The sequence below is a fragment of the Sinocyclocheilus grahami genome, unplaced genomic scaffold, assembly GCF_001515645.1.
Source record: "Sinocyclocheilus grahami isolate Dianchi unplaced genomic scaffold, SAMN03320097.WGS_v1.1 scaffold24.1, whole genome shotgun sequence".
In the NCBI taxonomy this organism is placed as follows: domain Eukaryota; kingdom Metazoa; phylum Chordata; class Actinopteri; order Cypriniformes; family Cyprinidae; genus Sinocyclocheilus; species Sinocyclocheilus grahami.
In genome coordinates this window covers 2,940,688-2,953,542 of record NW_015505203.1, presented here as the reverse complement: position 1 = coordinate 2,953,542, position 12,855 = coordinate 2,940,688, and the positions used below count along the sequence as shown (strand labels likewise).

General features: G+C 33.4%; 1 protein-coding gene across 1 annotated transcript in view; it reads left to right on the top strand.

Annotated features, from left to right (window-relative positions):
- lrrk1 (leucine-rich repeat kinase 1) overlaps nucleotides 1–12,855 on the top strand; it is a 101,207-nt gene that overhangs the window by 71,644 nt on the left and 16,708 nt on the right. The window contains exons 25-27 of the mRNA XM_016248046.1: nucleotides 1,141–1,418; nucleotides 7,662–7,856; nucleotides 8,983–9,134. Coding sequence (XP_016103532.1) covers nucleotides 1,141–1,418; nucleotides 7,662–7,856; nucleotides 8,983–9,134 — 625 coding nt within the window. The remainder of the gene's footprint in view (nucleotides 1–1,140; nucleotides 1,419–7,661; nucleotides 7,857–8,982; nucleotides 9,135–12,855) is intronic.

Sequence of the window (12,855 nt, the reverse complement as noted above, 5' to 3'; positions counted from 1 at the left end):
AAAGCGAAACTACTTTGTTTGGTCTTCCAAAAGAGGATACGACTACAAATCAGTGGTTAAGTTGTATTTATCACAACACTGTTCCAGAACAGTTTAACCAAAATATCCAGATGAGTGCAGCACATTTTATGGAGGACTGTTTACTGATCCTGGGAAAGTAGCGTTAGACTAAAATGCCGGCAGTTCTGACTCACAGTCTGTAAGTACGTTTTCATTTAAAGGATTTGCCACTGATGATTCAAACGCGAGTTTTGAGCAGTGTAGAGTAGCACTTGTTGTTTGTAATTTCTCCGATCACAAATGCAGACAGAGTTTTGTTTACGCGGCGCAATGCAATGCAACACGTAAAAAGACAGTATAAGTCATTAGAATCAGTAATTACTGTATGTCCCCACTGGATGCAACAAATGCCTCGTTTGTAATGGGTTTTCATGTTTTTGAATCATCGCTCCGGCCGGGACACGGCATCAACAGTATGTGAGGGGCGTAACATTTCCGTCACACGCTTGAGGTATTCGGCCAATCACAACGCATTGGATAGCTGGCCAATCACAGCACACCTCACTTTTTCAGACTGATGAGCTTTGTAAAAATCAACGTGTTTCAAAAAGGCGGGGCATAGAGGAGAAACAATAATGTACAGTATGTGGAAAATAATGTGTTTTTTTTTTTTTCTTTAAACCGCATAAACATTTCATTACACCAAATACACAAAATAATGTTCTTTTTAGCAGCATCATATGACCCCTTTAAGCTGTGCAAAATTAATAATTATAATTTACATTATATATATATATATCTGTATAAGAATTACTTTTTGTTAATTCAACAAATAATTTGCTGTTCTTTAGATCTCCATCACTTTTATAACTTTTTCAGAGAATAATGATAATTTGGCATGACACATTTTTTTGGCATGAAGATTTGGACTTTTAATTGCATCAGACTGGTGAACAAACCTTAAAGCCTTAATAATTCTCACAAACACACACACACAGACACAAAAAACTGTCATCATTTACTCACCCTCGTGTCATAAAGATATCATAAAAGCAGTCTCTTCTGACATCATACGATGGGTTTGTGAGAGACAAAACGGCTTGAAGTTCACATCTGTCTTTATTGGCTGATGTTCCTCAGGTTCTCAGTTTGTGCCGCTGGGTCACATGCTCACCTTCAAAGTGGCCTATCAGATCGTCACGGGCCTGGCGTATCTGCACAAGAAGAACATCATCTTCTGTGACCTCAAGTCCGACAACATCCTGGTGTGGTCTCTGGAGCTGGAGGACTCCGTCAACGTCAAGCTGTCCGACTACGGCATCTCGCGCCAGTCCTTCCACGAAGGAGCGCTGGGGGTCGAGGGCACACCCGGCTACCAGGCTCCCGAGATCCGGCCCGGCATCGTCTATGATGAGAAGGTTCGTACCGATCTTCCCCTGCAGCTTTAGTGAGACAGCAAAGGTCAAAATCTGCTTGCTGTCTCAACTCAAGCTGAGTTCAGATTCAAAGGATGAATGCTTTCTCAGTATACAGTCTTTAAACTCCCGTCAGAAAGCTATGTTAATATGACTATATGCAAAGTACTGTTAAGATGTAGAAATTTCTTCGCGGGAATTATGCTGTTATGCATAACTAGAAGTTCATCTATGATTTAGAACTTTATGGCACAAATAAGACTTATTTATGAAATAATTAACATAAACATCACATTTCTGCTTTTAAACTCTCCAGTGCACTTTATTTTGTGTTTTATATTTGCATTTATCAATTTGACATTCCCAGTCTGAGTTTTTTGGGGGGTTTCTCCAATTATTGAGCCCCAGGATGCTACTTTAGTATTATTTATATACCATGATAGTATTTATTAATATTTTAAATTAGCTTTTATTTTTATATTAAGTTTTTGTTTTAATTAAAGTTTATCATGTACTTTTATGTTTTTTCATGTGTTTTTGTTTTTTTATTAGTATTTATAAATAATTGTATTTAGTTTTCATTTATTTTTTTATATTGGCTTTATTTCAATTACTGAAAATGATCTGTAATAGTTTTGGCTACCATTTATGCTTATGTTTTCATTTTTATTTAAGTTTTAGTCATTTTGTTAGTTTTTTTTTAATGGTTTTTTTGTGTAGCTGTTTAAATTTTAGTTTTAGTAATTTTGGTACTTAAAAATATATATTTATTTGAAATAGCTGCCAAAGCAACATTTCTAATTGTCATTTATGCTTTTTAAATCGCCATCTTTATCTAACATTTCTATTTAATTAAATTTTTATTTCACTTAGTGAAAATGACTTGTAATAGTTTTGGTTGCCATTTAAAATATTGATGCTATCCAGAATTTAATTCTACTCCTATAATAATTGTGCATTAGTGTTAAATAATCATTATAATTTTTTGTGTGTATCCAGTGTTACTTTAGCATTTTTATATATTATTATATTATTTACTAGTATTTTCATGTAGCTTTTATTATGATATTTTTATTTTTATTTTTATTTAATTATTAGAAATGGTATGTTTTTTTATAATAATTTTCTTTTTCTTAGCTTTAATTTATTTTTTATTTTAATTTTAGTTTGTCATTTTAATACTTCAACTTGCTTCGAGTTATTTGTGAAGGCAACATTTCTAATTTTCATTTACGTTTAAGTTTTTCCATCAAATATTTATATTTGTATAAGTAATAGTCAACATTTACAACACTTGGCTATCCAGTGTTTTGTTGTACTCATGTAAATAACTGTGCATTAGTGTCAGCTGATCCTGATTTCTGCTAGTTTTTCCACACTGAGGCACAAGTTGAAATGACGTGCAGTAATCAACAGCATCTGTCAATAGAGCTTAACTTGTTTTGCACCCAGAATGCTCCTTTCATCGGTTTGTCCAGTCCAAGAAACCACTTTCAGTAGTGAATCTGAGAGGCGTCTGGAGAACACTTCGGACAGGTTTTCTTTGAGATTGCATGTGCTTGCCCTGCCTGTCCACATCCAGGGATTTCCCTTCAAAGACTGATTTGAGATCCAGTGAGGCTTTTAGGGCAGTTCACAAGGCTGATTTGTTTTCCAGCTCTGTTTGCTGAGTTTGTGTGGATCATGTCCAGCAGAACAGAATGAAATCTATTACCATGTTTCTAATGGAATTTATGATCATGTTTCCACAACTCTCATGCGGCGTCACAAGAGAACGACAGATGTTTCAGATGTTGTAGTTTGCGGGACTGTTTATCCTCCCAATCCAAATACTGGAATTGTTTCAAATTTGTTTTAGATTTGATTGTTCTTTTTAGGTCCAGATAGGCGTTTTTCCACATATAGTTTTTGAGTAGAAATCTATAGAATCTGCAGAAACATGTTGTTTTCCAGTGACTGATAAAAATGCACCCAATGCACCCTGACTTTTTGCAATCGGCAACACAAGAGCTTGTGATTTTCACAAAGGCTTTCCAGTTTTGTGTAGTATGTGCATCAAACAGTAAGTAGGTGGACTGTGGGCGACTGTAGTGCCGTCTGAAGCTGAAAATCCTTCACAAAAGTCAGAGAGCATGTTGATTATTTTATCCATTTTGTTTAATTCAAATATGAAAAAAAATAAAAATACAATCCAAGGAAGTATGCATTAAAAATTTCAATCAAATTGGTATGCTTGTAATATAGCATATTAGCATATACATAGTTTTGTAATGGAAAAATGCTTGTTAAAATGTATATATAAATGTGTATATATATCAATTAAAAACATCAATTGCTTAATATAATAGTGAAGATCTGAGAATTTTTTTATTTATTATTTTTTTTATTTTTTGTCAGATCAGATGTTGTACAGCTTAAGAATACAATTCTGAAAATAAAATTTTAATTCAACAGGGTTTCTGCAGGTCTTAAAGTCTTAAAAAGTCTTAAATTTAGTTGCATCAAATTTAAATTGTACAAGAAAGACTTCATTATGATTTCAAGAGGTCTTAAATTTGGGGAGGTAAAGACCGGAATTGCGATATGGCTGAATGTGACGATTAAACTTCAAAAGGCTATGATTTCATTAAATAAACACGAGCGCTGCACATTCAAAGTCCAGTGCTGCACTGCTTTGTGTACAGCAGTTACCGGGGAAACAGTTATATTTCTACCAAACGCTCCACCTGCTGGCAGAATGAATGAGCATTTTCAATAAAACTGATGTTTTGTTCAGAGTTCAGACAAATGCAAAAATCGACCCATGCTTTTACCCTGCAAATGTGAACTGGTGGATTGATAAGAAGACAATGCATTATAAAAATCTAAACAGTAGGGGTGTGTGATATGTATGGTCTGTGATAATATCGTAATTGTTGTTTTAACGATGTGCGATTTGATATTATCGAGTATATCGCGAAAAACAAACAAAACACCTACAGAGTGCGCAGGTTAGACTAGTGCGCGCGCGCATTTATGGTGCGTTCTTTCACTGCATGAATCAGTCTATTAAAATGCATTTAGAATTATCACATAATTCAAGATATGGGGCAGAAAATTTATATATTTATATCATTTCATATAGATAATATCACACGAAAAGTGCCGTTTTTTTCTCCAAAAGTCAGCACGATTACAAATGTGATATTGATTTTATACAACAGTTCAACAAACAAGAAGTTAATATTAAGAGACTTACGTTTTAGACACCATATTTCCTGTTTTTGCTCTATTTCGGCAACAAAAATCATTTCAAACACAGCCACAGCGCTGTTTGCGTCTCTGAGCAACATGACGGTGTTTCGTTCCTGAATGAATCAACCGTTTAAATGATTCGGTTCAATCGCAATGAATCACTTCTTAACAGTGACTTGCTGATACCTACTGGCGGTATTAATTTCACATTTAAGGTACCTTTTCATTTTTTAAATAATTTCAAACATCAGTTTTCAATGTTTTATGTTTAAAATATCAAAACATTATTTATGCATTTGTAACTGCAGATTAAATTATTTAATGTCCCTCAGAGCTGCATTAAACAGTGTGTAAATGCATCTAAATGACACTTCTAATGCAGCTTCTGTGTTTCCTCTGCATTGCAAAGATCAATTTTGTTGATACTGATTTCATTTACTTGGCAACAGCCCAAATGCAAGAATTTGACTCAAAAGATGGTGCACACTTTTAGAAAAAATGGCTTAAAGGTAAAAACCATAAAACTTTTTTTTGGAAATGATTAATTTCTATCATTGCTGTGAACTGACCACACAGAATATGAAGACTATAAAAAAAATTCAGGAGTCAGCTGTCAGCACAATTAGAGATAAGATATCAGCACAATAACACATTCAACAAAATATTGTCTAATTATCGTTATCGATAAAATCCCTGTAAATTATTGAGATATAATTTTTTGTCAATATCGCACACCCCTAATTTGTTATTTAATTGAAATAATAATTTATTGTTAGTAATTGTTTAAATTAATATAGTAATTAATACTTTTGACTTAAAAATGGTTTAAAGGCTGAAATATAAAGTTTATCATTTTATAAAACTTTTTGTTTTTGTGAAAACTTGTATCTGAACTGTAAATTATGCTTTTTACAGTAATTTTACAGTTTAATATGGTACTATAGACATTGCCATACCCCGCTCATATGATATTAATTTTATTTGTGCAGGTCTTAAAAATGTCTTTAAAAGGTCTTAAATTTGAGCTTAAAAATCCTGCATAAACCCTTTTCAAATTGTTATGCTGATGATATATTTTGTAATGGGGAAAAACTGTGTTAAATTAAAACTGTGTTTGGGCATTTCCTCTGCAAATATAACACAGAAATACAGAGAGCTTTTTTAATAAATTATTTGCAATCAGTAAAAAGGTGATAAACTAGGAAATGGCTCAAGGAAGACCCTCCAACTAAATATGAATGGCAAGAAGTTGTAGACAATGATAAATCTGGCCTTTTCAGGATAAAATTACTGGAGGAAATAGTTGTTAATTGTCGAAAATATTACATTAGTTGTTTGGGCTAATATAATAATGAATATCTGGGAGTATTATATTTTATTTTATTTATTTTTATCAGACCAAATGTGAAAGGTTGTGTCTGTATAATTTAGGTGGCCTAAGAAAAAAATATTGAGAAATAATATATGTGAGAGAGAGAGAATATATATATATATATATTTAGAGAGAGAGAGAAATCATACATATGGAAAAAGTAAATATAAATGCAAATTAGAATAATTTTCAGTGCTATCAGACTTTTTTCTGTTTCATGGAAGACAATGTCATACAGGTCCTTGAATATAAAACAACAGGATTAATTTAGTGGCATTTCTCCTAGTCTCCTAAGAGGCATTTTAATTAATTATTTGATTCATGTCATTGCTAATCGAATCATTAGCGTGTAATAGCCTTTTAACGTGAGATATCTGGACTCAAGAAAGATCGAGAGTAAAGAGTCTCTGTAGATCCTCTCTGTGTGTGTGTGTGTGTGTGTGTGTGTGTGTGTGTGTGTGTGTGCGCGTGCGCGCGCGCGTGCGCGTGCGCGTGCGCGCATCTCACAAACTACTTCCTGCTCTTTCACATGCCTGCTCTGTGATGTCATTTCAGGCTACCGAACCTGAAGCGAAATGTGGAAATGTGCCTTTTTTCCCTTTGTGTTGTCTTTGCCGAGCGCCCTAAAAATACAGTCCCGAATTGACACAGCTCTCGTCAAAGCACATGTCCATTTATAGAAATGACCTAGAAAGACGTTTAATAGAAATACGTCTGGCGAATGAACCACAGCAGTGAAGTACGATCTGCTGTGTCAGAAATCATGACTTCATTCTTCCTTTTGTTAACTCATCCTTTGCTTTTCCATCTCTCCTCCCTTCTGGCCTCACATTTCACCATCGCCATAAAGTCTGAGCCACATTTTCACTGCAAAAAAAATATTTTCTTAGTATTTTTTTATTTGTTTTCCTTTGCAAATATCTAAACACTCTGCAAGTGGCTGCCAGTATGAACATAATATTGAGTTAATTGTAGAGATGTAACAAGATTATTTTTCTTAGCCAACTGGCATATGACAGCATGTTTGTCACATTTTTTCTCTGAATTTTTCTTAAATTAAAAATAATAATAATAATAAATACAATTTAAAAAAATCTGTTGTATAAAAAGTTTTTTTACTGGGAGAAAGTCAGATTATTGAAATCAATTTGGTCTATTAAATATTAAGTTTTGTTTTCTGAAAAATGCATGCCAATTTTTGCTTTAAAAAATGCAGTAAGAAAAAAAACTTAAGGAAACATTTGTGAACCCCACTGACGGATTTTTTAAGCATAAACTCACTTCGTTTTCATGCATTTTCCAAAAAACAAGATTTATTTTTCTTCTCAAGTAAATGTATTTTGATTTAAGATTTTTTTTTTTTAGATATTTGTATTAGAAAACAGGACAAAAATACTAAGTAAGGAAATTATTTTGGGCATGAATTGCACTCGAGACCAGATGTTTATTATTGCTTTCATTTATCAGATTATGTCACAGCCAGAAAATAAAGTAAAATATACAGCTCGGCTTGTGGAGATCTAGTTTACTTGCTATCTGCCCGGCGAGATGGTGGAATTGCATGGTGCAAATTGGCAGTAAATGGGCCGCCTGAGACTGTTTAACAGCATTACATCGGGTTGCTGTCGTCTGTGTTTCAGGTGGACATGTTCTCGTACGGCATGGTCCTGTATGAGCTGCTGTCCGGCCGCAGACCGTGCATGGGTCAGCACCAGCTGCAGATCGCTAAGAAGCTGTCGAAAGGGCTCAGACCGGCACTGGGCAGCCCAGAGGAGGTGCAGTTTCACTGCCTGCAGGCGCTGATGCAGGAGTGCTGGGACACCAAACCAGAGAAGGTACAACACACGCCTGACTTTTAATAAAGATGCATTCACAAGTCTTTTGCATAAAGTTACATTTAACTTCGTCACACAATTATTGGTTGCTGTTGCTCATTGAAAATGAATCATTAATGGTGGTGTTCCTGTAGCATGAACAGTAGAGCAGTGTATTAGCAATGCCAAGGTTATGGGTTCGAATCCCAGGGAATGCATGAACTGAGAAAATGTGAATTTTTGAATGCATTGTAAGTTGCATTGGTTAAAAGCGTCTGCCAAATGCAAAAATATAAATGTCATGAAAAATGGTTGTCAGTGTGAACACCCCATAATTTTGAGTTAATTGCACAGAGAAAACTAGTTCTAACTAGTTGGGTTGGCTAGGGATGATGTCCATTAATTTAGTTGGTTTGTGGCTAAAAAGTTGAATATTGTATATTTACTGAAGTCAGATCTATTTTAAATGGTTTCTGTTGTGGACTTTAATGGCAAAAAATAGTGGTGAAAGATCAAGAAAGCTCATCTTTTAAAGCAACAAAGCTGTATTTATATTTATATAGAATATACACTACTGTTCAACACTACTGTACTTTTTTCGGGTAGGATGAATTAAATTGATCAAAAGTGACAGTGAAGACTTTTATAATGTTACAAAAGGTTTAATTTTTTTAATAAATGCTGTTTTTAACTCTTTATTCATCAAATAATCCTTAAAAAAATCACAGTTGGAAGCAGCACAACTTTTCAACATTGATAATAATCAGAAATGTTTCTTGAGCAGCAAATCAGCATATTATTATGATTTCTGAAGGATCATGTGACACTGAAGACTGGAGTAATGATGATGGAAAGTCAGCTTTGATCACAGAAATAAATTACATTTTACAATACATTCACATAGAAAACAGTTTTTTTAAATTGTAATAATATTTCACTGTTTGACTGTATTTTTGATCAAATAAATGCAGCCTTGGTGAGCAGAGACATTAATAAAAAGTCTTACCATCCCCAATCTTTTGAGCTGTAATGTATGTTAAAACAGACATAAACCAGAGACAAAAATAGTCACGTAGGCACGTTTTAGCTGCAGATGTTGTGAAGTAAAGCATGTGTCTAATAGTGTCCTGTCCTGCGGTGTCTGTAGCGTCCCCTGGCCGCTCCTCTCATGAGACAGATGCAGGATCCCAGTTTTGCTTGTCTGAGGTACCTGCTGCCCTGCCAGGAACACAGCCAGCTCTTCTTGTCTCCGCTGCAGGGACACAACGCCGTCTTCTGGGATGGAGACAAAGACGACAGGTGCGCTTTTGAGAAAGCATCGTGCTTTTCTTACATGTTCAAGTGGTTTTCTTGTGAAGTTGTCTATCATGACGGTTTGTACGTCTGTGTTGTGTTTGCAATGTTTGATTTTGTGGCTCTGTTCCAAAAACCTGATAAGCCTACTTGCTGTCTGTTGTCTACATAGGCAGCTGTCTTCTGTAATACTCATAAATGGCTCTGGATGATTTGTATCACTCTACATAGGTGGTTCCAATTGATTTCAATAGAGCAGGTAAACTAATGACTTAATACTCTACACACAAATATTGGGGAAAGTAGTCAACTCATAATAACATTCAGCATTCTTTATAGATACTTTTAGGGAATGAGTTTTAAGCGTATTTATAGTTAATTTACATGTCTCTTGCTTAATTCAAGTGTTTATTTATTTAGTATTTTTATACAGTATTATAGTATTTATTCATATGATTTAGCTTTTCATTTTTCTATTTCCATTTTTAATTTTAGTTTTAGGGTTATTTTTCTATTTCATATTTATATAAATATTGTATAAATATTTATTTTTAGTTCAGTTTTAGTATTTAGTATATATTTTTTTCAGTTAGTTTTCAAGTCACCTTTTCACATTTTTGATATTTTGATATATTTTTTTATTTTAGCTTACTTTCAGTTAACGAAAATGCATATTTATGTACTAGTTCATTAATATTTTGAATTAGCTTTTATTATTCTATTTTCCTTTATTTTTAGTTTTTGCTTTTTTAAATATTTCTATTTTGCTTTATTTTCATTTCAGTTTTTGTTTTAGTAATTTTAGTACTTTAACTTATTTCAGTTAGTTTCCAAAGCAACATTTAGAATTTTTGTAAGTAATTTTTTTTATTCTTTTTTTTTTTTTTTTTTTTAAGCTTAATTTCAGTTTAACGCCATATCTATGTACTAGTTTTATTAATATTTTGAATTAGCTTTTATTCTTGTATTTTCCTTTTTTTTTAGTTTTTGCTTTTTTAAATATTTCTATTTTGCTTTATTTTCATTTCAGTTTTTGTTTTAGTAATTTTAGTACTTTAACTTATTTCAGTTAGTTTCCAAAGCAACATTTAGAATTTTTGTAAGTAATTTTTTTTAATCCTTTTTTTTTTTTTCATTTTAGCTTAATTTCGGTTTAACGCCATATATATGTACTAGTTTTATTAATATTTTGAATTAGCTTTTATTTTTATATTTTCTATTTTCTTTTTAATTCAATTCTTAGTAATTCTGTTGTTTTTGTCATTTTTATTTTGATTATTTTTTATTAGATTTCAAGGCAACATTCACTTACAACTTTGTTAAATGATTTAATAAATTTTTTCATCCATTTCAGCTTAATTGCAGTGAACAAAAACTAATTTTAGTGGTTTTGGTTTTAGTTACCAATAACAGCACTACTGCATGTGATACACGTGTGCCTGTGACTCCTTAAAATGCTGTCTATGTAGGCAGCTCACTAGGTTTTGGAACAGAGCCCGAGTCTTTTTCAATAATGAGGCCGAAAGGCCAAAGAAAATGAAGTATCTCAAAGTACCAGGTTTGCACTTCACAAGCAAATCACAAGCCCCACACCAGCCTGTAATCTCCCCTTTCACTCCATTTCCCTCATTTAAACGCTCTCCCGTTTTTCTATTTACCGCCAATTGCTCCCCTTCAGACCTCTGGCTCACTCATATAAACACCCTCATTAAAATCATTCAGGAATCTCATTTTTCCAGCTTCCCTTGACGCTCTCAAGCCTCCTTTAAAAAAAATGACTCATTTGAATATTAATGAGCACGTATATAAGAGCTCATTATTATGCACGACGGCCTCCACCAGGCTGATAAATGCCCCGTGATCTACAGCCAGGCTCATCTGATCATCGGCTGCTTTGTTTGCTGGCACTCAATCCTACAAGACGCTTCAACGAAACGCTCCGCTTTTATCTCACGGCGCAGGTGTTTGCATTTACCAGTGATGCCCATCGGCCTGCCTAATGTCTGTTAATACGTCATCACCAGCAGCACAATGAAGGCTTTGTCTCACATTAATCATAATATTAGCTTGTGCCTCCTACCTAGTGCCCTAAGACGACCGTGAGTGCTTACAACTAAAGCCAGTATGCTTTGAGACTGTTAAGGAACAGCGGGAAACACCTGGGAATATCAGAGATTTTTAAAATTGTGATTTCCAAGTCATAGGAATTTGTAAAATTATTATATAGTGTATTATGTAATGTATTTAATGTAATTGATTATAGACATTACTAGTCAAAAATTTGGAATCAGTAAGATTTTATTTTTTGAAAGCAAAATACAGTATAGATTTTACAATGATGCAGTAAACTGATCAAAAGGGACAGTAAAGACATTTATAATGTTACAAAAGATTAATATTTCATATAAATGATGTTCTTTTGAACTTTCTATTCATCAAAAATCCTGTAAAAAACATTATCATAGTTTCCACAAAAATATTAAGCAACTGTTTTCACTGAAGACTGGAGTAATGGTGCTGAAAATTCAGCTTTGCATCACAGGAATAAATTACATTTTAAAAATATATTGCAATAGAAAACAGTTAATTTAAATTTGAAAAAATATTCCACAATATTGTTGTTTTTACTGTATTTTTGATTAAATCAATTCAGTTTGGTGAGCATTTTCATTTTTATTTATTTTTCTTGTTTTTGTTTTTTCTTTCTTTCTTTTTTTAAATCTAAATTTCAGCAATAGAAAACAGTTATTTTAAATTTGAAAAAATATTCCACAATATTGTTGTTTTTACTGTATTTTTGATTAAATCAATTCAGCTTTGGTGAGCATTTTCATTTTTATTTATTTTTCTTGTTTTTGTTTTTTCTTTCTTTCTTTTTTTAAATCTAAATTTCAGTTAACAAAAACTAATTTTTGTATTATTTTGAGTTTTAGTAATTTTAGTACTTAAACATTTTATTTCAGGCAACATTTCCAATTTTTGTAAGGTTTTTTTTTTGGGGGGGGGGGGGTCTTTTTTATGTCTTTTTTTCCATTTTAGCTTAATATATACTTTTTACAGTTTGGCTCTTAAAGGGGTCATATGATGCGATTTCAAGTTTTCCTTTCTCTTTGGAGTGTTACAAGCTGATTGTGCATAGATAAGATCCCTGAAGTTGCAAAGACTAAAGTCTTAAAACCAAAGAGATATTCTTTATCAAATTCTTTACCCCCTAATACGGCTCGTTCTAACACGCCCCCACATATCTACCTCACTATGTGGGAATATTTGCGTAATGCGGCCCAAATGTGCACGCAAAGAAAGAAGGCGTGGTTTCAGTAACCGCAGTTAGTGTTGAAGCAGCCATGTCAGAGTGTTTCTAGGCGAAAGCTAAAGCACTTTATTTGGCCTTCAGAAAGTAGATGCATTTAGGAATCTTTAAGATTACTTACAACAGAACAGCAATGCATTTTATGAACGACCGTTTCGTGAACCTAGGAGAGGAGATAATTCTGACTTTGCTATGACAATCTGCGCTTCTGAATCAGTTACTGTTTTGTTATTAGTTTAAGTATTTGCTATTGACTGTTCAAATGCGGAGTTTTGCGCATCGTGTGTGTGTATGTGAGAGAGAGAGAGAGAGAGAGAGAGACAGGGTCACAACCGTCTTAACCGTGGCTTGTGTACTGCAAACACATACCAGCTTCATCACTGTGTCTGTCACGAGACTCTGTTCCCCTTTCGGGCT